At 40.5% G+C, this 26,604-nt stretch overlaps 3 protein-coding genes across 17 annotated transcripts in view; 1 reads left to right on the top strand and 2 right to left on the bottom strand.

Annotated features, from left to right (window-relative positions):
* The window catches only part of Mthfs (methenyltetrahydrofolate synthetase), a 266,405-nt gene extending 251,351 nt beyond the window's left edge, over positions 1 to 15,054 (bottom strand). For all 5 annotated transcript variants that reach the window (XM_052716485.1, XM_052716501.1, XM_052716510.1 and 2 more), the window contains exons 1-2: positions 14,938 to 15,054; positions 10,157 to 10,418 (exon numbers count right to left, since the gene is read on the bottom strand). In XM_052716485.1, coding sequence (XP_052572445.1) covers positions 10,157 to 10,418; positions 14,938 to 15,054 — 379 coding nt within the window. The remainder of the gene's footprint in view (positions 1 to 10,156; positions 10,419 to 14,937) is intronic.
* A 554-nt stretch (positions 15,055 to 15,608) lies between these two features.
* The window catches only part of LOC128096610 (uncharacterized), a 116,638-nt gene continuing 105,642 nt past the window's right edge, over positions 15,609 to 26,604 (top strand). For 8 of the 11 annotated variants that reach the window (XR_008213686.1, XM_052716445.1, XM_052716399.1 and 5 more), the window contains exon 1: positions 15,610 to 15,723. Coding sequence is in view for 1 of the 11 variants with exons in the window: in XM_052716390.1 (XP_052572350.1) it covers positions 15,676 to 15,723 (48 nt within the window). In the remaining 10 variants the exon portion in view is untranslated. Of the gene's footprint in view, positions 15,724 to 26,604 lie in introns of all 11 variants that reach the window. The other 3 variants (XM_052716407.1, XM_052716464.1, XM_052716390.1) reach the window with 3 other exon arrangements.
* Bcl2a1 (BCL2 related protein A1) lies at positions 18,428 to 25,632 on the bottom strand. The gene is made up of 2 exons (XM_052716525.1): positions 25,003 to 25,632; positions 18,428 to 18,678 (listed from the first exon to the last, which is right to left on the bottom strand). Exons 1-2 carry the CDS (start codon positions 25,420 to 25,422, stop codon positions 18,487 to 18,489), a joined length of 612 nt encoding a protein of 203 aa, XP_052572485.1. The 5' UTR covers positions 25,423 to 25,632; the 3' UTR covers positions 18,428 to 18,486.

Raw genomic sequence — 26,604 nt, 5'->3', positions numbered from 1 at the left:
AGTACTTCATGACAACAACTAAAATTCTTTTTTTAAAAAAAAATCAAGCTGGTAACTCAATTAGAAGAGTGCTTGCCTAGTATGCATGAAGACAAGAACTGAGGTCAAGCCCCAGTATGGCATAAACAAGGAATAATTGTACACACCTGAAATCAAAGTACTAAGTACTTGCTAGGCAAAGGATCAGAAGTCCATAAGGTCAAGGACATAACAATGGTTAGGATTTGAGCAGGAGCTGGGCAGAGTGGTTCACAGACAGTTTCAGCTCTGGAAGCTGATATTCAGGGTTTTAAGTATAAGGCCAACCCGGACACTATCTAGTTCAAGACTAGAGTAGGTTATATAGACTCTATTTTCCACTTCCCCAAAAGAAAGATGAAAGATTCCAGCAGTCAGATAAAGAAGGTAAGTCAAGGTAAGCAGATGAATGAAAGCAGAGACCTGCCCCCCCAAAAAGGGGGAGGGGACTATTAAACATCTCTTTTTTTCTTCCTTGCCATAGAATCTGGAATTATTTTCTAGGCAATAAAAACAACTTCTATGTGGTAGGTAATGCTATGTGGTTGAGATAAGGTCAAATTTGCAGGAACATTTAAAGAACAGCAGCTAGTGAGTAGGCTTCAGTTCTCTGTAGAAAAGAATTCAGTGTCTGTTAAGGTCATCAGGGGTGAAGGCAAACTTTCATTTACTGACAAGGTTTACTTAAAATTTCCTTTTACCGTGACTTTTCAATTAAAAATAAATTTTTTTCTAACTCAATGTCCTAGAAAAATGCTACAATATATTATAACAAATTTTATTAATTGGTTTACTTATAATTCAAACTTCTTTTTAAAAGTCTGGGGCTTCTAATAATTGAATGTGTACAGAAACTTAAACCTAATAGTAATTTTAATGTCTCAATCACAGGCAATAAGAAAGGAAACTCTAGCCGGGCGGTGGTGGCGCACGCCTTTAATCCCAGCACTCGGGAGGCAGAGGCAGGCGGATCTCTGTGAGTTCGAGGCCAGCCTGGTCTACGAAGTGAGTTCCAGGAAAGGCGCAAAACTACAGAGAAACCCTGTCTCGAAAAACCAAAAAAAAAAAAAAAAAAAAAGAAAGGAAACTCTAACTACAGAAAGGAATAGGAAAAGTACTCTAACTGCTTCAGGTTCTACTTAGAGAGAGTTCTAAGTCACCTGGCTTAGTCCTTTAAAGAAAATCAAATGTTTAATAGCACATTCAGTGAATCATTGTGCCTGAATAGACATTCAGCAGGCTAACCCACGTGGCAAGGCTTGGCCACAATCCCTAAGGGAAGGACCTTTTAATCTCAATGCACTGGGAGTTAACCAGAAGCAAATTGCCACTTGGGAAAATCAGAATGTATTCTACAGTTGCTGCTACAAAAGATAAAATAGAACGTTCTGGAACAGATCCAGGGAAACCTAACATGAGTGCACTTACCATTCAAATTAAAAGCCAAAGCTGGCTTCTCTGTGCTTGGTTGAGTACAAAATGACTACAGAAAGAGATTAACTCATGAGCAGTATGGATTTAGATATATAGGACTCTGTACAAGTTGCTCCTCAGGGAAAACATGTCCCATTGAATGTAATCACCAAAGGTACCTGTTCCATGTACAATGGTTCTAATGAACAGCACTAGAGACAAGGAAAATGCAGGCAGAACAGCGATCTCAATGAACAATATCTTGGAAAAGTAGTTCAAAGGGCACTGAGTGGGGCATAGGGTAGGTTGGGGATACAGCTCAATTCATAAAGTACCTACCTATTTCGCTTCCCAGCATTGCACAAACTGGGCATGGTGGCAGATGCCTGTAGTCCAAGCGTCTGGATGGTAGAGGCAGGAGGAGCATAAATTCAAAGTCACCCTCAGCAACATAGTGAGCTCTATACATTCCTGGGCTACCTGAGACCTAACTGCAAAAGGGAGATGCACTAGAACGGAAAACTAGAGAACTGGATGACCTCCCACTCTCGTTAACTGCCTGTGTCCTCTAATAAGTCACTCGACCTCTCTAGGCTACCGCTAACTCATTGGAATACACGGGAGACTAAAGGACAGTAAGAATTTGTTCTGCTTTCTAGAAGGCCTAAATCTGAAGGAAATTTTCTCTATGGTCCAGAGAAGGAAGCCATCACGACAGATAAATGTACAAAAGCACATATGAAAATGACCACTGTTTGATTTCTTTTTCGCTAAGACAATCTATTTCAAAAGTTTGAATAAAATAAATGAATAACATTTCTGTTGTGTAAAAGAGACATTGTAAGACTCGGTATGTAAGCCCCACCTGCCCAAAGACCAGGTAACTTCCTGGAATGCTGGGGGTTGTACAAAGCCCTATGGGAAATACAGCGGCTGAATAGAGTTGACCTTTAAAAAGGCCTTACAACATGTGTCTCACCGCCACTCTCTGAGATTCTAGGGAGTGGTCCTGATCTGAGTCCATACTGGTCAGTACTTGACTAAAGTTTGCTTCCAATTTGGCTCAAAATTGTTGAACTGGTTTTTCTTTTTCGAATCTCAGGATTAAGAAGATGGTTAAAGGTTTGCAAACACACTTCCTGTAAGAGAAGAACTGCTACAAACCACAACAAACCATGTGTGATCTTTAGCAACGTACTTCTTTGTTCACTAAAAACTACACCCAAACCAAAAGTTCTCCTGAGCAGATGACAGTCATCTGTGCTCAGTGTCCCCAAGTTTCTACTAGCTGGCTGAGAATGTGGTAGCTGTGACAGTCTGGCCTGGTCCTTGCGCCTAGGGGCCACCCCAGGCTTTCAGTTTAACAATTAACACATTTGTTTGGCCTACAAAAGAGGAGATACATGCAGGTGTGTTATCTTCATCTGAACTGGGGCCTCGCAACCATCTCAGTGCACCTCTGGGCTATAGAAAGAAGCCTGGTGGAGTAGGCCACCTTGACACAAACAAGCTGTAACCATCTGGCAGGAGCAAAGATGTTCTCAAGAGAGACAGTTGTGGTCATCCCGGTGGCTATCAGACAATTGAAACACTCACCCCCAAGGAATTTCTCTAGTAATACCATGCTGCAAGGATAGAAAGGCTAAAATCTGGTGCCAGTCGGAGGAGGAAGTCTTTTCTACTTTTCACTATGACTTGTCTCTTTAATGGAGGAATTAGGGACAGGTGGTCAAGCTTGGTTTGTTGAGCCTTCTAGAACCCATGCCTTTGACCTTAAACACTCCAGTAACAGTTTCTGTTTCTTACCAACCTTTAACAAAACAAATGTGTTGTGTTCAACAAACCTTTAACATAACAAATACACAAGGTATCCATGCTAATTCACAGCCTCCACTGCAGGTAAGCCAGCATCAGCAGCCACAGAGCATTCCATGTTTCTCTTAACTCAGTGACTTTCCCAAAACCAGCCTGGAGAGAAGATAAATTCCAAGACCATCTCCCAGGAAGGTCCCTGCCAAACCCAGGGATAATGTTGACATCTCACACATGACATAAACAAACAAACAAACAAATAAATAAATAAATCTCAGCATCTATAAAACTATTCCTGTGTATTGCTTGTAACTTTTAAAATTCAGGTTTTTCACCCTAATTGTTGTGCTAGAAACCTCATCCAACTACTGAGGGATCTGGATGCAGAGATCCATGACTAGGCCCTGGGTGGATCTCTGGGAGTCCAATTAGCGAGAATGAGGAGGGTTTATATGATCGAGAATTGTTGAGACCAAGGTTGGATAAAGCACAGGGACAAATAGCCAAATGAATGGAAACACATGAACTATGAACCAATGGCTGAGGGGTCCCCACTGGATCAGGCCCTCTGAATGGGTGAGACAGCTGATTGGCTTGATCTGTTTGGGAGGCATCCAGGCAGTGGGACCAGATCTTGTGCTCATTGCATGAGTTGGCTGTTTGAAACCTGGGGCCTATGCAGGATTGTTTGGCTCGGCCTGGGAGGAGGGGACTAGACCTACCTGGACTGAGTCTACCAGGTTGACCTCAGTCTGTGGGGAAGGCTTTGCCCTGGAGGAGATGGGAATGGGGGGGGGGGGGGGGTTGGGGGGAAGGTGAGGGGGACGGGAGGGGGGGAACAAGGGAATCCGTGGCTGATATGTAGAACTGAATTGTATTGCAAAATAAATTAAAAAAAAAATTCAGGTTTTTGTTCATGGATTGATCAACCTATTCATTTATATGAGCATTCTTTGAATTATAATAAATAGTGGATTCACCAAGAAATTTCCAGAATGGATCAACATGTTGCTAGAGTTGTTAGGGTCAGAGCACAGACCCTCGCAACTAGAACAAGTCAGGCTCAGTCACTGCCCTCAACAGGTCAATTCAACAATCATAAAAAGCAGAGAAAGAAGAGTAATCCAATGTGGCCACATTGAGAAGAAAAACAAAGATAGAGCTTCAGTGAACACCAGCCCACCCAACCCATCTTCAAGTCCTGCAATGACGCTTACACTAATTTTCTTGCATGCATTACTTACTTAGTTAGTTAGTTATTCAGTTAGTTCTGAAGGAGGGCAACACATGCTACAGAACATGTAGGAAGTCAGAAGTCAAGTTGTAGGAGTCAGTTCTCTCCTTCCACATGGGTTTCGGGGTCAAATTCAAATCCTCAGCTTAGTGACAAGCAACCTTTACCTACTGAGCCATCTCACCAGCCCCAAAGTTTATGTTTGAACAGCTGGCAAGAATTGTGTATAAATGAGCAGTTCCACTCAAGGTGGGGTCATTGCCCCATCACTGTTCAAGCTCCAGTCTCTCCTGCAAGGTAGTCTGGAAAGTTATCAGAACTGTGTGAAATCACTTCCTGGGAGACAAGTTCCTTCTCTAGCTGGCACCAGGCTTCAGCTTTTTGCATCTCTTCCAGGGAAATTCCATTTTCTTGGGGAACCACTGTTTCAGTAATCTGATAGCTGGAGGAAAGGGCACCTGCATCTCTCCTTAGACCTGTCTTCATTCCTGCCAGGATAGCTATATACACTACAAACCACATGATAGAGTACCTGAGACCAAGATCTCATCCCCTAAAAAGACCAAGTCTATTAGCACAAAAAGAAATATACTCCCAAGAGGAATTAATAAAGAATGGGGATTAATGGTAAGTGCCAAGGATTTAAGAATCACAGAAGAAAAAGACTAGGGTGTTGAGAGCAGGCAAGGAAAATACTCAGCACTTGATGATGGCTGCATTTTACTGATTCCTCATGACAACACACTGTGTAGCATTTAATTGTATATCATCCTACTTTACCTCATTACAAAACAGCTTTATTACTCCCAAATCACAGGTGCTTTCAGATATTAAGTAATTTGCCCAACTGGTAAGGAACTGAACACAGATTGCAATTGAGAGCTAGTGATCTCAGGCACTAGACAGTAATGTTCTATCCTGAAGAAACAAATGGCACATTCTAGCCTGGAAAACAGCAAGCCTCACTTTCACAGAGGTCCATGTGCATGACAACTCAACCCCAGCAAAACGGCAGCCACAGCAGCAAGGGCACCTTCACTGAGCACCTACTATGTGACTATTACCTTTCAGACATTCTCTCTCTGAAGCTCTGCAACAGCCCATCGGTAGGCTTCATGAGCTCCATGTCTGGGTGAGATGTCTGAAACTCAAAGGAGTTCAGGGACTGAAGTCACACAGTTAGAAAGGAGTAAAACTAGAGATCAGATCGGTCCTGAATCTCACTGTCAACTGTTAGGAAACGCTGTCCTTCAGTAGAGCGCTGTGAGAGAAGGAAAGGAAGCACACTGCTCTGGGGAGGAGCAGGGAGCATGGGGAAAGACTAGCTCAAACAGTGGTCTGGACTTTGGAGTTATCCAATGTCCCTGCTTTTGGCCACAACAGATCAGCAGGAAGTACTGCCAGCCAGAGACAGAGATCATTATAGTGTACAGGACAAGACCTAACAGATGGGTGAGCTGTGTAAAAAGGCATCTGAGAGGAATCACTATGATCAGGGAACCAGTTTGAAACTCATTCTAGGGGAATAGATGTAAAGAGTCAAAACCTAGAGACAAAAGATGGCTGGGCTTAGAAGCAGGTGATAAACATTTTACAAAGAGGGGCTGGGGAAAGGTCTGAGTGGCTAAGAATGCTTGTTGCATAAATAAGAGGACCTGATTTCAAACCCTAGCAGCAATGTAAAAAGCCTGGTATGGTTGTGTTTGTAACCCAGCAATATGAAGTGAAAGAAACAGGAAGATTCAGTGGGGCTTGCTTGAGGCCAGCCTAGCTCCAGGCTCAGTGAGAGGCCCTGGCTCAAAGCAATAAGGGAAGAGTGACAGAGCAGGATGTGCAACACACTCCTTTGGCTTCTACTCCTACACAAGGTACACACACATATACACACACCATACACACACACTGCACACGAATATATTACAAAGAAAAATCTGGTAATACTCGATAATTGGATGGTTAAAAGGGAGAGACAAGGATAATTTTATGGGCACAAGCTAGCTACAAACAGAAATAGAATAAAGAATAAATTAAGAAAGTGGAATTAAGGAATGGTGGGACATCATGATGTTTAACACAAAGCTGAACAGGACAGCTCAAAGAAGAGCTATGACATGCAAGCAAAACCCCGCCTCTGTGAGAACAACAGGCTAGTTAACTCCATTACTGTGAGAACTAGTTCTCCATCATGCTTCTCATAGACATTCAGTGGTTCTTAGTCTGTGGGTAGCAACCTCTTTTGGGGGTCAAACAATGCTTTCACAGGGGTGGCATATCAGATATTTACATTACAATTCATAAAAGCAGCAAAGTTACAGTTATGTGTGGTGATACTTTATTTGTGCTGAAATGTGATTTTTATTTGTATGTTAATAAATAAAGTTTGCCTGGAGATCAGAGGTCACAGCGAGCCATAAAACAGAAGTCAGACAGTGGTAATATACTTATTCTGATTACATAACAGGCAGAGTCTCTGTGTGGCCAAGGACACAGCCAAGCGTGGTGACACACGCCTTTAATTCCAGTACCAACCATAGAGACTGGAGCTCTGTATACACAGGCAGTGACAAGGAAGTGATGCAGCTGGGCTTAGAGCCAATGAGAAGGCAGAACAGAAAGGCAATAAAAGCACAGGTTAGACAGGAAGAAGTTCTCTCTAGGGAAGCTACTGTGTGGTGGTAAGCTAAGGCTAGTCATGGTTATTCACTATTTCTCTGATCTCTTGGGCTATTATCCTGTATTTGACTCTGTGTTTCTTATTTAATAAGACTGTTTAGAAATTCGTCTACAGTTATGAAGTAGCAATGAAAATAATTTTATAGTTGGGGTCACCACAACATGAAGAACTGTATTAAAGGGTCACAGCACTAGGAAGGTTGAGAACCACTGCACTAAGTGCTTAATAAATATTTACCAGCCAGATGGCTATGTAGGTCTATAATCCTTAAAGGCTGAGGCAGGTGGATTGTGAATTCAAGACCAGCCTGGGCTATACAGTGAGATAACTTCTGTCTTAGTTAGGGTTTCTATTGTTGTGAAAAGATACCATGACCACAGCAATTGTTATAAAGGAAAAACATTTGATTAGGCTAGCTTACATTTTCAGAGGTTCAGTCCATTATCATCATGGCAAGACATGGCAGCATGCAGGCAGACATGGTGCTAGAGAGGTAGATGAGAGTTCTATATCTCACACAGGCAGGAGAAAATGGTCTGAGACATGGTTGTGGCTTAAGCTATATGAGACCTTAAAGCCCTCTTCACAGTGACAGAAAGCCTACCTCAAAGTGACACATTTCCTCCAACAAGGCCACACCCACCCCAACAAAGCCACATCTCTTAATAGTGCCACTTCCTTTGAGGGCCATTTTCTTTCAAACCACCACACCATCTTAAAAAAAAAACAAAGTAAGAGAACATTTTCAAATTTTTTGTGACAAAATTCAAATTTCTTAGGCCTACTGTCAAGGTGTTTTTTTATTTGTAAGTTCTCTATAATAAAGTTCTCATTAAAAAAAATTTATATATATATATATATATATAAAGACTTGGTCAAAGACTTTTATTAAACCCATGCCCAAAGTTTCACCATAATTTTACAGGTACCACATAGTCCTAGTAAAGAAAATGGGACAACTGAACATGAATTACTCTCAATGAACTAATCCTAGCCTCCCCCAACGTACTGACCTGCTCAACCTGGAGGGGTATATTCAAAGACCTTGCCCTTGACAGTGCCCCTTTAATTATTGTAAAATGTTACAGTGGAGCACTATAAAATCATTGCAGCTACCTATTTAAATTGTGTCTTGGGTATTCTCACACAGACATGAATTCTTAAGATACCTCAAAGCAAAAAAATCAGACAGAAAAACCATCACTAAAAGTTATAGGCAAGAATCTTTTCTATAGGACCTCATAAATTGTTAATAGTATAGGGGAGTTTGACTTCTGACAATGTCATATCCATTCTCTTTGTTCTAGAACACATGTCACTCTCACCTCAGCCCCACAATTCAGCTTGGTAGTTGAGGAGGGCTGGAGAGGTGGCTATAGGTCCTATTCCCTGATCACAAAAAAAAAATAAATAAATAAAAATGGTCAATGACAACCCAGGCCTGAGCCAGCAAACCAATTCCGGGTCTAGTCATAGTGATTAATTTGGAGATGACCACTTGGGGCAATGAGAATTAGGACCAAGATTTTATTGAAACTGTTAGAAAACCAGAAAAGACACGCTCTTTTCTGCTGGGAATTCTAGCTGATAAGATGATGTCCAAGTCCAAGCTGCCATGGGCCACAGTGGATATGAAGCCATCACAGAAACAGAGTCACAACAAAGACAGATTGACTCCTAAAGACACTAATTCAGAGATATTTAGGGCTGGCTGCTCTGTGTAGTCTTCTGTTTCTGTACCACTATTATCCCACTTGTACTTAAGCCAAGTTGATTAAGGTTGAATCAGACTATAAATTCTCAGTGGAAGAACCCCCGGCTGATCGAATTGTCTAGGCAGCTCTCACTTTATATTCAGTAAAGATACAGCCTCTCTATTTCATTTGCCAGCTGGGTTATTATGTTGTAAACCTAAAACAGGAATGCTTTATGTGAAATTTTTGCTTGAGAACTTATCATTGCAACTGAGGGCACACAAGCTTACTCCCTTCTAAACTGAGATAACAGAGACAAACCAGGGAGATGAGCAGACCACAAAGGCTGCAGCAAAGACAATCTGAGCTCCAATCAGCTCATCTCAAACACTGAGAAGCTGGATTTATGCTTTAGCACTGAACTTGCCAGAGTCTAAACTGCTGATGCAAGTAAAACTGCACACTGAGAACGTGATGTTGGGAGGTAACAAACAGCAAGCCTGCCTGCTCAGACATTTCTACCAACAACAGCAGGGATCTCTGCCTCAGACCACAACTGAGAGACTCTAAAGTTTCATTCTCCATGCCACTGCAACTTGGGTTGCAAGTGTCCTGGGAGCAAAAGTCACTGACGCCACAAACACAGCATGGATAAAGAGCAAAGGATGAAAATGAATAAGCCAGTGTTGGGAATGCATATTTTCAAGACCAACCCCTGAGTTTCAATGATTTCAATATTCAGTATCTTTTTATTTGATACTTATATTTGATGTATAGTACAAGTTGGGATACTTTATTAGTATACAATTTCTGTCTCCCCAGGTACAATGTGAGTCCTTTCAGGTACAGGGTCTTATCTTCCTATACATACAATAGATCTGACATAAAATAGATGAAAATATCTGGTAGAAGCCAGAGAGGAAATGTATGTGCCCATGAGCTCAGCATTGAAGAGGCAGGAGTTGAGAGTTTGAAGCCAGACCCTGTCTTACACACATACACACACACACACACACACACACACACACACACACACACACACACACAGAGAGAGAGAGAGACAGAGAGAGACAGAGAGAGAGACAGAGAGAGACAGAGAGAGAGAGAGAGAGAGAGAGAGAGAGAGAGAGAGAGAGAGAGAAAGAGAGAGAGAGAGAGGATTTTTAGAAGGAAAATTCTGATGACATTACCTAAACATTCAAAGACATCAATTCTCATAAACTAGCCAAGCCTGACCATGCTTAGCATCCAAGATCAGATGATATAGGATGCATCTAGGTAAGTGTTTTGATGTGAGAAATGAGGCCTTACCCGTGGATAAGGCCTCCTCCCGAACATCTCCCTCACCAGGCTGATGAATATTCCAGGATGTTTTGGGAAGTGAAGAGATCTCTTCAGGTGATGCTAATTTCACCATGTCCATGTGATTGCTCTGGAATCGGTACCGAGGGATGAAGCAGATTTTGCCTTGTTTGAAAATGTCCTTGATGATCTCTTCTGTGTCAATTTCATCTTGCATGCTCAAAAAGATGGAAATTCTTTTGGAATTTTGATACTGACTGTGGGCAATCACCTAAGTGGGAAATGATGGCAATTATAATTTTTAAGATTATATATTTCATAAACTAGTAACTCCTCCTACCAATTTCTCCCTTTTGTCATAGCCTTTTCCAAGTAAAGTGATACAGTGAGTGAATGCTATGTCCTGATACCTGGCTTTTATTTCTATACTCAAGATTTGCATATTTGATGATCCCTTTACCTCTCTGGTAGGCCTGTTGTCTGTACGGAAACCCACTGAGAAGACATGAAGTGGAAAAGCTGTCTATCTTCAGAATTCCAGATGTGATCCCAGTTTCAAGTACATGTCAGAGACTTAATAGAGGATTTTTGATTTATTTTCTCTTTGAGATTTGGATCTCACCAATTTTCTAGCCCTTGGACTGTTTGGCATTTCTCCCACCAATTCTACCCCTTTAAGTCCAGCCAAGACCTAACCTTCCTGACCTCTTTACTACATTTAGAGTGATACACAACTAAGCACTTCAGTCTGTAGGAGGTTAAGTCGTGAGTCAGTCACTGCTTATGTGTCCTAAATGAAGGATTCGGAACCAGTCCACAAGCTTCCACAGAGAACATGCCCTATAAGTCTCTACCAAGGCTATTCCGTTCAACTGGGTGTTCCGAAAGTTCATTAAAATGGGGCCAAGGGGCTCCTAGTGTAAGAATCCTTATTTAGTAGAATCACTCATCAGGCAAAGGGAGCTAAGTTTTGCTCAAAACCCTAGGAACTTACCCAGACTCAGAAGTTGGCCCTTAACTCCCTTTTTAAACTCCACTCCTTTTCTGTTCTCCCCTGTCCTCCAAGCTAAGAAGAGAAGGATAATACAAACACAGCTTACAAATATGACTGGCAGAAAGATACAGTAAAGAAAGCCAAATTACATGTAATACAAAGGGAAGAGAGAAGTGCAGCAAAGCATACCAGACTAGGGCTGAGGAAAAGAGTCAACCCCCAGTTTCTGAAAAGCTGTAAAGCTGTTAGAAGGCTTGGCATAAGTGAAGCAAATGGAAAGGGGAAACCCAGATTTGGAGGAGGCCCAAGGCTTTGACACCACTTACTATATGAGAAAGTACTTTTCTTAATCTCTTTAAAGCAGAGGATAGAAACCCAGGAGCTGAATAAGCAGTAAGGCAGACAGCTAATTCAGTGTGAGACTATGCATGTGGATTTTTCCTTCCTGCCTTCAAGCCCACTTACATGCTATTTGTTAAGAAGAGAGGAAAAAATGAAACCTGTCATAACAATGAAGACAATAAAGCAGAAATTTGACTAATTCCTGAAAGACAGAGAGAGAACGAGACAGTATTTATAGACAAAGCAGCACTAAAACATGGACACAGGAGGTAGACAGAATCCATTCTTCTCTTACAATTCCGACCAGTGTCTACAAAAACAGGAGGCATCTTGTAGCTAACACACTTTCATTCATAAGTATGTATAGACAAGAAGGGCCAGGAGTTTCATTCAGTGGTAGAAGGCTTCACTACCATGTACAAGGTTCTCAGTTAATGCCCAATACCCACAAAGGACATAAATATACATAGCCAATAAATGATTTTCAACCATTTTGAACAGCCAAAATACAAATACAAAATAGAAAGATTTTTAAAATGAAAAATGAAAAGAAAATATGATTCAGTGCTAAACAGATAATTCAAAGAATGGAGATTATTTTTTAATTCTAATTAGTTTTCTTAGACAAGCTGAAAACAATAACTGAATCTATAAAACATCAATAGGCTGCTATGGAAAGGAATCAGTAAGAAATGATTATGGGAAATTAAAACCATGATTAGGTCGGGCGGTGGTGGCGCATGCCTTTAATCCCAGCACTTGGGAGGCAGAGCCAGGCGGATCTCTGTGAGCTCAAGGCCAGCCTGGGCTACCAAGTGAGTTCCAGGAAAAGGCACAGAACTACACAGAGAAACCCTGTTTCGAAAAACCAAAAAAAAAAAGGTTAACAAAATGAAAACAATCTAGGAGGAAATCCTGCATGGGGAGACAAATTAGCAAAAAAAGAAAATAAAAATGTTGAGACACAGAAGATCAATCTAGACTTTTTACTATCTAGTTAATAAGAATTCCTGAAAGATCCAGAGAAAAACTAGTAATCAAGACGTGGTGGTTTGAATGAGAATGGATACCATGGGCTCATCCATTTGAATGTGTTGCTCTCAGCCGGAACTATTTAGAAGGGTTAGGAGATGTGTACCTTCTTGTAGAAGGTGTGACATTCTGGGTGGGCTGTAGAGAGCACAAAGTCCTTGTGCTCACAGATAAGCACTGGGAAACTCTGAACGTTAAACACTAAGGTTTGTCTCTTCAAAGGAAGAGATGTATCATTTCTTTTCTGCCCAGAAGGCTGGGAATAGATTTGGTTAATAGCCTGATGACCTCTGAACTATCTCTATGGCCAGACCACACATGGTTCTCCCATACTCTTATGTTTGTCTCAGTCATCCTCCCTAGACGCTTACCTGGAGCATTGCTCCTCAGTCAGTAGAGCCCATCTTTATGGGAGCTGTCACATGTACTTTACAAATGGGAGCAGAAGAGGTTAATAGGGTGGTGACTTTTGCACTATCTGTATGACCAACACCACACCAGATCTTTAACATGTCACATGTAGTCAATCTATACAATCCATCTTAATGGGAGAGGACACATGTACCTTGGAAAGAGTTTCAATGTAACCGTGTCTTAAGCTTTGTTGCATAGACAGGATTGAATTAATAAGCACCAGAAAACTTTTTCTCAAAATGTGCTGTGCTTAAATATGCCTAAAATAAAGTGTCCTTTGTCAGACTCTAAAAGTTTGAACCAACACGCGCCACTGAGTCGTGTTGAGGCAGGCTTCTTTCTTGCTTCACACTGATGACACTCTTCTGGCCTCTATGATCACAGAGACCACCACAGTGGGCTTTGAGGTTTCAAAATCCCACAGCCCATGACAAACCCAGTCAGTCTCTCTCTCCCTCTTTCCCTTTCTCCCTCCCTCCATTTTGTGGATAAGATGTAAGCTCTCAGCTACTTCTCCAGCACTATGCCTCCCTGCTTGCCTCCATGCTTCGCACCACCATGATTACAGTCTAACCCTCTGAAACTATAAGCAAGCCCCAAATTAAATGCTTCTTTTTATAAGTTGCCTTGGTTATGGTATCTCTTCACAGCAATAGAACTGCAACTAAGCCACAAAATATAATACATAAATAAAAACTCTAGATTGGATGTCACAAATGTTGAACACAATGAGAAAAAAAATAAAAAATTTGAAATCAATTGAGCAGTCAAATGGGAGCTGTTGGGTCTAGAGAGATGGTTCGGCAGTTTAAGAGCACTTAATGCTCTTGCAGACAACCTGGATTCAAATTATAGCACCTATGCCGGGCAGTGGTGGCACATGTCTTTAATTCCAGCACTCTGGAGGCAGAGGCCAGCAGATCTCTGTGAGTTCAAGACCAGCCTGGTCTATAACGGGAGTTCAGGACAGCCAGGACTATACAGAGAAATCCTGTCTTGAAAAACCAAAACCAAAACAAAACACAAAACAAAACAAAAACCCAAACTAAACAAATTATAGCACCTACATGGGGGCTTAAAACCATCCTTAACTATATTTTCAGGGGATCTGGCACCCACTGCTGACCTCGAAAGGCACCAGGCACATTCGCACATGCACACACACACACACACACACACACACACACACACACACACAAAAAACCTCACAGACACACATACAGGCAAAACATTCATACATATGAACTAAAAATAAATAAAGGTTGCCAATCACATTGCTATTTTCTTAAAAAAAAAAATTAAGGACATAATCTAAAAAAGTTGAGAAGAAAAAATACGTAAGAAAGAAGGCAACGAGTTCCAGACACAACCCTAACTCAGAAGCAGAAACCAGACTCTGCGGATGCAGTTAACTCACAACGTGAAAATTAATCCACCCACAGGTAAACTCAGATTCTAGTAAATAAAGGAAGACGCAATTTAAAACTAGAAAAACAGACCCCAATTCAGTGTTCTAAGTATGGGATAAATAAAATGTAGCACATTTTTAAACAATTGTATCACTGAGCCTAATCCCCAGTCCTACAATTTTTCATTCGACTCCTCCATCTGCTAGATCTTCTGATCCTTTAAGAGGCAACAATCACCTTTTTCATCTCTATAACCCAATACACAGCAAAATGGTTTACTATTAGGTATTAAACACATGTGAATGAATTAAATGTAAACCGGGAAGTGCGGGCCTGCCTGTTTGGACATTCTCTGCATCTACTTAAGCTCACAGCAAGGCCTTTCCTCACTATAACAAAATAACTGCAAACGTGCCTGAGTCCAACCTCCCTCAGAAGCTCCCGGGCTCTCCACAGGCTCCGCCCCCTGCCCTACAAAGCCAGCCCGGAGCCACGAGCATGCGCCTAAGAGGGCGCGCGCAAGGGGGAGAGGTGCGCCTGCGCAGACCCGCGAGCCAGCCCAAGCTTCCAGGCGTTTAACTCCCGCAGCCTTCTCGTACCTTCTGAGTGAGGAGGTGGGACTGGCGCAGCCGTTCCTCCGCGCTTAAGGCCCGCAAACGCTGCTTCAGCTCCGCCCGCAGGCTCCGCTTGGCGCTGCTTACAGCGGCCGCCGCCATCACGTGGCAAGCACCGCCCAGGCCACGCCCACCACCTCCTGCCGTGGGGAAGGGGAGTGAGGGGGCGTGGCCTCTGTAGACAGCTGAGGTGCAACGGCCGCTCAGGCGTCTGGGCCGGCCCCCATCTTGTGGCAGCGAAGGGCAGCGTGCTGTGGCGTCCTTAGCCTTTCCTGCTGGAATAGCCGGGCACTGTGCACAAAGCCCCGTGCATTTACCCTTCTTCACAGCCTAAGGAGGTAGCCATGCTTCTGCAGAAGGTCCAACCACGGCTGTCAACTATACTTGCGGACTCAGTACTCCTCTAAATTACCTTAACGTTGTGGAGTGCAGGGCTGAAGAGTCGTCAGAAGAAGGGCAGAGCGAGCCAGATGCGTGAACATCATTGCCGGTGGACACTTGGCTCCCCCTGGCCAAAGGACAGAACATCCTGCTTTACCACAGAGTACCTTTTTCAGTCAGTTGGCTCATTACTGATAGACTTTGGGGCCGCTGTTACAACAAATGGCAGTCCCTTTCTGGAGATGGATATCCAGTCTCTGGGGAACTCAAGGACGCAGACACCCTGTTCATTATTATAGAAGAGTTTTGCTGCTGTCGTAACCTGCTGTTCAGAGACTGACAATGCCTTTCTCTAGCAGATGTTTGACTGAGTGGGGAGAGGAGATTAAAGTAAGTAGATATGAGGAGCACTGACTTGGATTTATACCACACCCCCATGTTACCATTCAGTAGCTGAGGACTGGTTTTTAAGAGTTAATTTTTCAGAGCTGGGAAGATGAGAAGTCGGGTTCAAATTTCCAGCACCCATGTAAAAAGGTATATAGTTCATTTCTGTAAAATCTAAGTGCTTGAAGACAAAGCAAGGCAGAAGAGGGAGAACAAATATGAATAGAATTCTCATCATGGACTGCAAAACAAGCAGTGAATTCACTTACATTGTGGTCTCATCTTTACGCTTATAGACCTAACAATTCAGGTCAGTGTGGCCACGTAATATCCATTTACCAATACTTGAACATGAGTGTGGTCTATGGATCAGTGTCCCCAAAAGCATGTCAAGTATGGAGAATCCTGACCCATTCCCAGACCTAGGCAGTCCAAATGGTCCTCAGGTGATTTCTATCTATATTAATTTTTGAGAATCACTACCATAAATCAATGTATGCAGCAAGTATTAATCTGCAGAAGAAGTTTAAAACAGCGTGCATGTGGTCCTAGGTTTTATCACCAACATCACACACACAAAAATAAATTGTACATGTTACTATTGATAAATTGCTGCTATTGAATTCTGGAGGCAGGCTTTTTCTGGATATCTCTGGCTATTCTATGTGGCTTCCTATCATGGGCACATCCCTTCTGTAATACATAGTCTGTCCGAGGGGTAAAGTGCCTGCTTTGCATATACAAGGCTTTTGGCTTGATTGTCAGTGCTGCAAAAATAATGATAGCTTTGTCCAGTTTGGCATGGGAGAAAGCATTTTTACTTAATCCCAGGCTTTGACAAAAATACTTTAGTTCCATATATACATTTTCATCAAGAATATATATATATATATATATATATATATATATATATATATATATATATAAAAATGCATGCAACCTTAGGTATAAAGCTCATTAGGGTTATGAATCTTCAGAGGGTTCTGTATGTCCTCTCACAGGTAAGACTTCATGACAGAATCGCTGATATCTCCATTTCCCCAATGTTTTCAACCATCTGGAGCTATTATTTTCAGCAAAAATTAAAATCATAGGAAGACTCAATAACATAAAGGTGTCAGATACTAAAGAAAGATATTGTACTTGACACTGTAGAGTAGCTGAAACAAAAAAAGAGATCAATAGAAAACAGGTTGTTAAAGGTCTTAAAGGCTAATATCTGAACCTTGAAGGTTCTAGGCAATTCTGAGCTACATAGGTACATAGGAAGACTCAAAACAAAACAAAACCAAACAAACAAACAAACAAACAAACAAAAAACCTCACATAGGATAACTTGAATTGGTTTCACACATCTCTAATCTCAGTATTCAGAAGACTGAGGCAGGAGGATTTTGGTATCAGCTACACAAGGGAGACTGTGTCTTAAACACAGTTCATGGTTTGAATGTGAAATTCCCCCACCCACAGTCTCATGTGTCTGAACACTTAGTCCCCATCTGATGGTACTGTTTTGGGGTGCTTTGGAACATTTCTAATAAGTAGATCAGTGTGGGCAGTAAAGGTCAAAGCTGGTATCTTGTTCTGATTCACCTCAATAGGATTTTAAGTAACTTCCTACCTCGTCTTTTTGCTTATTCCTTTTCCCTTCTCCAGTTTAAAAGTGGTAAAAAATAAAAGTCCATGCTGTTTAGGATGAAGCACCATTGCTAGAGTGCTTGCCTTGCATGCACAGAGCGTGGTGGTGATAACGTAGCTGTAATCCTAGCCCTCAGGATGTGGAAACAGAAGGATCAGATTTTAAGGTCATTACTGACTTGGTCCCATATCTTCATTCTCTCAGTTAGGAATCACATCACAGAGGTAATGTTGATAACTGAGATCCCTTATAAAGATGTACCTGGCCTTGGAAAAAAGGGTTCTGTCTTTATTGAATCTATTAATGGTCTCAAGGGAAATGTAATGCAAGTGATCTAGACCTAAATAGAGGATTTCTGTATTGCCATCAAACTTGATCTAAAAATTGGAACATGGTCTAACAAAAGACAGTTTTCTCACACACACACACACAAATCAAGTTTAAAAATGACTTGATATTCATTCACTTAACTGTTTTTATTCAAACCATTCCAGTTTCCTGATGTAGGAGCAGAAAGAGAAGTGATCCCTTCCTGACTACTAGAATTGCAGACTGATCATATATATAGTCTGACTATTGATTATGACTTGACTCGGGGAAAGTGAATTCTACTTTTTGTATCTTGCCTTGGAGGAAAATGGGGGGGGGGGTTTGAGAGAAAAGAATGCAAGAGGTCAGAGAGAAAAATGATTTGAGTCCTTCCTTTTAGGATATCTTTTCTGACCCCAACACTGCATATCTGTCTGTTCTCTCCATGAAGCCCAAATGAAAGGCCAGGAGAGTTGAGAAGCGAGCATCAACGAGAAACTGTAAGCCTCTAGGGATATAGAAAGTGTGGACTCAGGAAAGAGTTAGGAGGCAGATTTTAGCCCCCATGTAGTTTAGCCTAGTGACACAGAATGATGATGGCTAACAGACACAGCCTTATGGGAGAGTCTCTACCTCATGGCAGAGGGACACAATACCCTCCAGGTCATCATCAGTCCTTACTTCAGTACCTGTCCCTGTGTAGAGTATTGTTGGAGTTCCAGGCAGACTCGAAAACTTAAAACATGAAACACATCCAGGAACAAATATCAGTAATTTATTCATTAAAGTGGGAACAAAACATCCGCAACTCTGGAAAGTCAAGTCCTGTCATCTGAGTTGTTTGCAAATGGACGTACTAAGTGCTGGTCACCATTGTCACAGGTTCCATTGTCTCTCTGGTCAGTAGTGTTACTTGAGGAGAAAAAGAGCATTTCCCAGATCTGCCCTGTCATTTCCAGAAAGGTCAGCCAGCCAGATTTAGGTTCAAACTTCTTCATGAAGCCATCTTCCTATGAGAACAAAGTGAAGATTTAAGACTCAGTGAGACAATCTTCTCTATTCTCTCACTATGTGTAGTCATTTCATTCTCAGTATTGTTCTCTACTCCTTTAGCAATACCACCCAATAGAAATACAGTTTGAGCTACATATGTTTTCAAGAGTTTTTTGCAGCCATATATTAAGAAGTATCTTTGTCAATCTTCTATTGCTACAAAGAGTCACCATGACCAAGGTAGCTCTTAATTTAATTGGGGGCTGGCTTATAATTTCAGAGGCTTAGTCCATTATCATCATGGCAGGGAGCATGATGGCATGCAGGCAGGTAAGAACTAAGATGACATGCAGTAGCTGCTAAAAGCTACATCTTGATCTGATCCATAAGCAGAGAGAGAGAGACTCTGGGGTTGGCATGGGCTTTTGAAACCCCAAAGCCTACCCTAACTGACATACTTCCTCCAACAAGGCCATACCTCCTAATCCTTTTAATCATTTCAGAGAGTACCACTCCCTGGTGACTAAGCCTATGGAAGCCATTCCTATTCAAACTACCACAAGAATTAAAAAAGTAAAAATGCTTTGAAAATTTATCTAATTCAATGTATATTTAGTATATGAATATTCATTCAGAGTATAGACAGTATAAAGTCATTATTGAGATGTAATATTCTGTTTTGCCTACCAGACATTCGACATCCAAAGAACAGTACTTTCATCTTCGTTCAAACTAGCCCTGTTTCTGTTGCTCACTGCCTCTAAGCTTCAGAGAAAGGAATTCTCTGGTGTTTTGTTTTATTTTCCTCTCTTTTTCTTTCAGGTACCTAGCACTGAAAATTAAATTTATATTTATATTTATAAAATGTATTATACTGAGAATTATTATTATCTATTTGTTTGTTTTTTGAGACAGGCTTTCTCTGTGTAACAGCAATGGCTGCCCTAGAACTCACTTTGTAGACCACGCTGGCCTTAAATTCATAGAGATGCACCAGCCTCTGCCTCCCAATTGCTGGGATTAAAGGACTGCTGCCTAGCTGTTCTGAAAATTATAAGGACTCATAGTAAATCCAAATTAAATCAATGTACTTGAGCCTAAGAAAATGTTGATTATTTCTACTATAATTATTTTTGAGGATGAAAATACTTTTTAATTAGGAACATCTAGGCTGGTAGAAATGCCTGTCTAGGATATATGGATTCCTAGATTCAAGCCCCAGAATACACACACACACACACACACACAGAGAGAGAGAGAGAGAGAGAGAGAGAGATACCAAAAAACCAATGAACTGTAGCACACTGTAATAATACGTTAACAACTTGAAAATCTATAATTATATTACATTTTTATTGGAAATTACTTCTATCCAAGTGCAAACTCTTATGTTGTCTAATGAGGACATTGAGACCACGGGGAAAAGGTACCTAAGATAATACAACTCATGGTGTGTATTGGTATATACCATGTTCTCGATACTTAGAAGATGGAGACAGGGGGATTACTGTAAGCAAGCCTTGACTACACAGTGAGTTCCAAACCAGCCTGGGCTACAGAGCAAGATGTTGTGTCAAAAATAAATAAATAAAAGACAATATAATTCTTTGCCTGGACCTGGATTGGGATGCTAACTTTACACTCCTTTTCACTCCATATATTTCAAAACAAGCAAAAAAAAAAAACTATAAAATTGTTTAAAACACTTATTTCATTTATTGTTATTTATTTATTTGTTTATATTCATTTTATTTTCTAGAACTTACCAAGTAACCAGAGATGCCCTTGAACATTTGAATTTTCTGGGATTATATCCATGCCCCATCATGCCTGGTTCAGGCAGTGCTGGGGATAGACCCTAGTATCTTGTGCATGCTAAGCAAGCACTCTACCAACTGAGCTATGTCCCCAGACTATGCTTGCATGCTCTCTGTACCACCACCCCTGATATTTTTGATGTTCATCTAGTAAACATTTGCTTTGCATCTTGTAGGTTCCAGGATTACAATGTATCCAAATGTGTATGCTACAGTGGGACTAATCCAGAAAAGGTGAACCAGGTTTAGCTTCTTGAGAGTCAGAGGACTCTGGAAATCTCTGCAGATCTTGAAATTAATAGTTGTGTAATCATCAGCAAACCAGGCAGCCACCAGTCAGAGGAAAGTATCTGCATGTGGTGTGCAGAGTCAGCTATGAGGCACATGATGTCATGTCCCAACAGAAAAAAGAGATTGCTCATTTCCCTTTTTCCTCTTCTCCTAACTTTACATTCTCAAGTATTTCCCACAGTCTCGGTATTTAGACATTTCTTGTTCCTCTTCCAAGAATAATCATAATCTTATAACAGATAGGTACAGTGATATCCTCTAAAATGATTCTTTATTAACAGAACAACTGGTTATTTCTGGGCAGTTAACATGTTAACTTGTTACATATTTTCAACTTCTAAGGTAAAGAAAGTAAAAGAAAAAGCTAAATGAAGATATGAAATAGTCATAAATCTATAAGAAACTAAAATTAAAAAACCACAAACCAGTAAAATATATTTATCAAGAAAGAGTTCATTCAAATGTAAGAGAAAATAATCAGGCCTTAATAGTTAAAAAGAGGAATTCACTGAGACTAAATCACTAATAATATATAGGAAAACACTTCACATTACCACCAATTAAAGAGCTTTATATTACGATACAATCATAGTTTTTTATACCTATAAAAATGCTTTTTCAAGCAGATTCTTTCAAAACTGTTTCCTTTAGGGATGCAATTTGAATCCTAAGGCCAATATATAAAAATAAATATACAAGTAAGGATTCATTGTCACATCAGTAATGTAGTAATAAATAAGAAATGCCCAGGTCTGATTATTTCTGGGAGTAGTGAAAATTTACTAAATTGGACTACTCTGATTTTAAGAAAGACTAAAGCATAAATAATATACCAAGCTGACATGTTTTGTTTATATCTTCCAAAACTCATGTTGAGTCTTAGTTGCTATTTTGATAATATTAATAGTTGGAATCTTTAAGAAATGGTTTGATCATGAGAGCACCCCCTCCATGACTAGATGGAGACTATTATCCAAGGAGTGGATTTGTTATCAAAAGATGTGTTCAGCCCTCTAGTCATTTTTCCTTCCTCCTCCCTTCCCTCCCTCCATCTCTGCCTTTCTACCTCACTTCCTGCAGCAAGAAGGCTCTTACTAGATGCATCTCTTCAATACTGGTGCTCTTCAGTGCTAGTGGCCTTGGATGCTGGCACTCTCAGACTCCCTAATCAACTTCCTTTCTATTATCATTTACTGTGTGATATTCCATTATAGCATTGCAAAGCAGACTGACACATACTGTACCAATAACCCAAAGAAAATTAAAAGCTCTGAATTTTTTTACAGATATAAGTAGATACCACAGTCACTCCTCTAAAGATTATTTGTTCAGTCAGTCATTCGAGTACTGTTTTGGTGGTCTGGGGCAAAAGCTTGATGGTAGAGCGTATGCTTAGCATTTACAGAACTTGGCTATTTATACCTTTGGAAATGCCTTTACTGAGATGAATGGTTACCCAGTCATCTGTACATATCTGTGTATCCACTCTGCCCATTCATTTTATTACCAAACTAACTGCACCATTAGAGCAAGCAGAAAGAAGGTAGGAGGGGAACAAGGTGAGGAAAAGAGGAGAGGACCTCTTAGCTTAACTCTTACTATTCTGGCTACTTGGAAGGGACCAATTCAATGCATCCCCACTTCTAAAAGGGATTTCTTTTTGTATTTAGAGTAGTTTTTAAAAACTATATATTTAAATTTCTTGAAATTTCCCTTATAATCCCCATACTTGCATAATTGCAGAATAAGTGATTTCTGTTGGCTGGAATACAGTATTGAGATTGCTTTACAATGATCTTAAAGAGTGCTTCTAACATGTCTACAGCATAAGCTCCCAGGTGTAAAAGAAAAGATCTGAGAATCCACATAGGAGCTTTAAGAAGGGTAAGGGTGTGGGGGGAGGGTGTGTGTGTGTGCATTGCATGAAATGTACTTTTTAATCTCTATTAGGATAAGTTTTCCCTATTATATACATGCTAATATCTCTATGATTCCAGGGCGAATGCATTTCTAGAAATTCTAAGAGACCATTCCATACCACTCATTCATTTTTAATTCTAAGAATTCACACAATATATTATATTAACATGTTTTTAAGTAACATGTATTCAGTGTCTTCTACATACCGTGCTAGACAGTGGCAACATAGAGTAAATCTAAAGAGCTTGTAAGACTATTTTCTATAGGCTCACTGGTGGCCTCTGTGCTAGAAGACACCTGCCTTCACCTTAGGTGTACACTGCGCAGCAGAGATTTTCCTGAGTCCTTCCCACAGCCAACCAGGAGAAACATAACCAAACATCTGACATGTTTCACCTAGACCCAAATTAGAAAGAAGAGCTACAGGTAGTTGAAAGCAATTGAAAAGGAGGACTGCTTCACAGTAAGACATAGCACTGAGCAAGCAGACTCAACAAAATAGAAATGGAACAAATTCTGTGTTCAATACAGTCAATTGTATAAAATTCCAAACACTTGTAATTATTGAAGACATCTACAGTTTTAGGAGATAATCAACAAACAAAATGAAATCTGCCACATATAAAAATAATTTGCATTCAGCTTGTTCAAAGAATTCCTTTGTTAATAAAACAATTGGAAACCAGGCAAAAGAAAGAAGCAGGCAATTCTTTCAGTAAGAATTAGTCAATGAACATGAACTTGAGCTCAGCATTAAGAGAACTTTAACTATACTAGTAACCTAGGGCAAAATTAATTAACATAAGATACTAAGTATATGTATTAACAAAGTGGAGACATTGTAATAGATTACTAGGATCTCCTCCTACCAAAGAAATGTTGAATACTCTAATATGCTGCTGACAGGATTATAATTTGGTAGAACCACTATGGAGCAGAAAAATCTAGTAATTTCAAAACGGATATAAACCATGAGCAAATGACCAAGTATCCACCCTAGAAAACAACTACACATAGGAGAGGATACATATTGATATATTCAAAGAAACATTGCTTGACACAGAAAACTCTGGAAATAACCCAATTAAACAGCTCTTCAACAGCATGTACATTCAGCAGAACATATTAAGAACGCTTTTAATTTTTGTTTATTTATGGTGCTAGGGATTGAATTAGGGGCCTTGTTCATGCAACACAGAAGCTCCACAATTGATCTACTTCCCCAGTCCCTAAAATGTTCTTTAAAATACTATTTTAAGTACCCTGGGTTGAAAAAAAAAACAGTTACAGAATAAGTCCATGTACTATTTAGGGTGGACAGATTAGACAGACCTTCATATGACCCGATCTGGCCTTCTACTGACTTGCTATGGATATGAAGATGACTCTGAACTTTTGATCCTCTTATCTTTTGTTCCTGGGTTCTGGAATTACAGATGTGCTCTGCCATGTCTAGCTCAGATACTAATTTGTAAAGTATTTTTCAGAAAGACTACCATGAGGCTGAGGGTACAGTGCAGTGATAGAACATGTGTTCAGATTGTGTTAGGCTCTAGGTTTGATCCCTGGTGACAAAAGGCTGAGGCGTGGTGTGGATAGAAATGTTTTTCAACTCTGTATTAAACATATTAAAACATAAAACAAAGCATCTAAATATAGCTGAGCAAGGCTTCTGGATAACCTGAGCTCCAAAAATTCTTGGCATAGTCCTGGCTTTTTGAGATACTGATGTTTAAAAAAAAAAGCAAATTTTAATATTTGAAAATGCTTTAAAAAGGGTTCATTTCAGTGAGGCGGTACATTATTTATTTGTATCATGAAACATTAGTAGCCCATAATTTGTATATTAGAAAAATGGGAAAAGTCAATGTATAAGTAAGGAATGCACAAAACTGTGCAGCTGACTGTTACAACACCGCAAAGTACAAATGAGAAGTTCTAATTCCAGCTCTTTCTGTACTAATTCTCTGTTGTCATGAGAATCCTAGCAAAAGGCAGACACTTGAGGGTCTGCACTGCTGATTCTGAAGATGTAGTCAAAAGCAGCTGCTTTCAGTCCCAGACCTCATGACTAGTTCCCAAGCTAGAAGAAAAGCTAGACAAATGTTTGCCAACTGTAAAGTTGTAGGATCCATTGGAAATGACCCAGGAGATTTCTGCTTTGTTTACTTTTAATTAAAAGCATCTAAAATAAGATCTACAAGCAGACTGAAATCTTTTCATTGGTATTTTCTTGTTTGTTTTAATTAGTAAGGAAACTCTCCATTCCAATTTTGCAGTAGAGAAATGTAAAAAGAATGTCATCACACTTACCCAGCCTCCATTCTGCCGTATCCATTCTCCTGTGTTATTCATTATGAATTCAGCCACAAAACTGGAAACTTGCTTGTAAGCACCTGCATCCATGCCAATCTGCTCTTGTGGGAGTTTTTTGAGGAGAACACCCCCAAAGGCAAATACAGTCACAATCCTTCCCCAGTTAATGATGCCATCTTCAAATTCTTTTTCCATCACTTGATTGAATATAGTTCTGGCAGCATCTATGGATCCCACATCAAAATCATCCAAGTATAGTTTCAGATTCTTTTCCACTTTTTTTTGAGCTGAGAAAGCAACTCTTTGTAGCACTCTGGATGTTTTGCTTGGAGCCAATTCTAAAGGGGGTACCTGCAGGACATACTGAAGATAGTCCTCAGCCAGAGAGTGGATATACATGAACTCATAGTCAGTCATCTTCCCTGGCAGAGCTGACTGGAGCTGTCCACCCGGAGGCCAAAGAGGCAACTAACACAAAGACAGGATCTGGCGGCGGAGGGTAATCATATTTGAAGGCTGCTGGAATTTCTCTTTACGTAGGTCACTGTGTGGGCTATGTGTGAAAGCAAAAGCTCAAACTGTGAAGGAGGAAAATGTTTCAGAGCAACACCACTTCCTCTTATGGTTCAGTTGAAGCATCAAAAATGAGAGGAGGTAGAGAAATCAGATCCCCGTAGGTTCCTGGGAACTAGAGGCCCTTCTGAGTCACTCTGGCAATATTACCCTTGAGATGTAGATATACTAGGTTGAAAGGAGAAAAAGTTAGCTTCTCATATTTATAATTTCTGATGGGAAACAATTTGGCTTTAAGCCCAACTTAGTACATATTCTCGTTTAAGTGTGTATCTATTTTTGTTTTATACCTGTGCCTGAGTTTATGTATATGCAACATGTACATGCAGTACCCATGGAAGCCAGAAGAGGGGTTGGACCCCTTAGAACTGGAGTTACAGGTAGCCTGGTATGGGTGCTAGGATCTGAACCTGGATCCCCTGAAATAGCAACAAGTGCTCTTAACTTCTGAGCCACATTTCTAGTCCTTAATACATAGTCTTAAATCATATACATTATCCTGTATCTTGGTCAGAAATCATGGGAGAAATTAGAAGGAGCAATGATCTTAGAGTTACAATGCCTGGTCTCAGTTATAGACAAGTCCTTCTTCCTGTTTACTGTGGCTGTGGCCTGAACTTTGTAAAAGGAAGCCATCTAGACTGACTTTAGAGGGCTGAGGTGAAACCAAAGGAGATGACCTAGATAATGCACCTGTCATCATGTCTGGTGAGATTAGGTGCTTTGTGGTGCTGCTCTTCATTCTTTTAAGAATTAGTGATGATTCGGCTTCTCAGTCATCTCCTGACCTAGTGAGTAGAGAACTTCAGAAGTTCACAATTTGAAAGCCTGCATTTTGTTGAGCTTTGGTAGCAATTCTGAGAGAAGCTTAGTGGAGATGGTGAAATCAGTGGCTAAAGCAATGTTGCCGACTTTGGGTTGAAGCTTAAGTCTCCTCACTTAAGTATGTAGCAGTGAAAGCAGCTGCTGAATTCATGAAGATGAGGGGCCTTGCTTGTCTGACAGCTTCAAACTGAAGAGCCAGTG

Source organism: Peromyscus californicus, unplaced genomic scaffold, assembly GCF_007827085.1.
Source record: "Peromyscus californicus insignis strain IS unplaced genomic scaffold, ASM782708v3 Scaffold_11__1_contigs__length_118956290, whole genome shotgun sequence".
In the NCBI taxonomy this organism is placed as follows: domain Eukaryota; kingdom Metazoa; phylum Chordata; class Mammalia; order Rodentia; family Cricetidae; genus Peromyscus; species Peromyscus californicus.
The sequence above is the reverse complement of the archived record's forward strand: the minus strand, read 5'-3'. Positions and strand labels throughout refer to the sequence as shown.

Bases quoted from the DNA above. Each gene is read 5' to 3' on its own strand.
- Bcl2a1 (XM_052716525.1), bottom strand. From the start codon at position 25,422: ATGACTGACTATGAGTTCATGTATATCCACTCTCTGGCTGAGGACTAT. The intron at 18,679-25,002 runs GTAAGTGTGATG...TTGTTCTCATAG, and splicing joins TACGGCAGAATGGAGGCTGG to GAAGATGGCTTCATGAAGAA.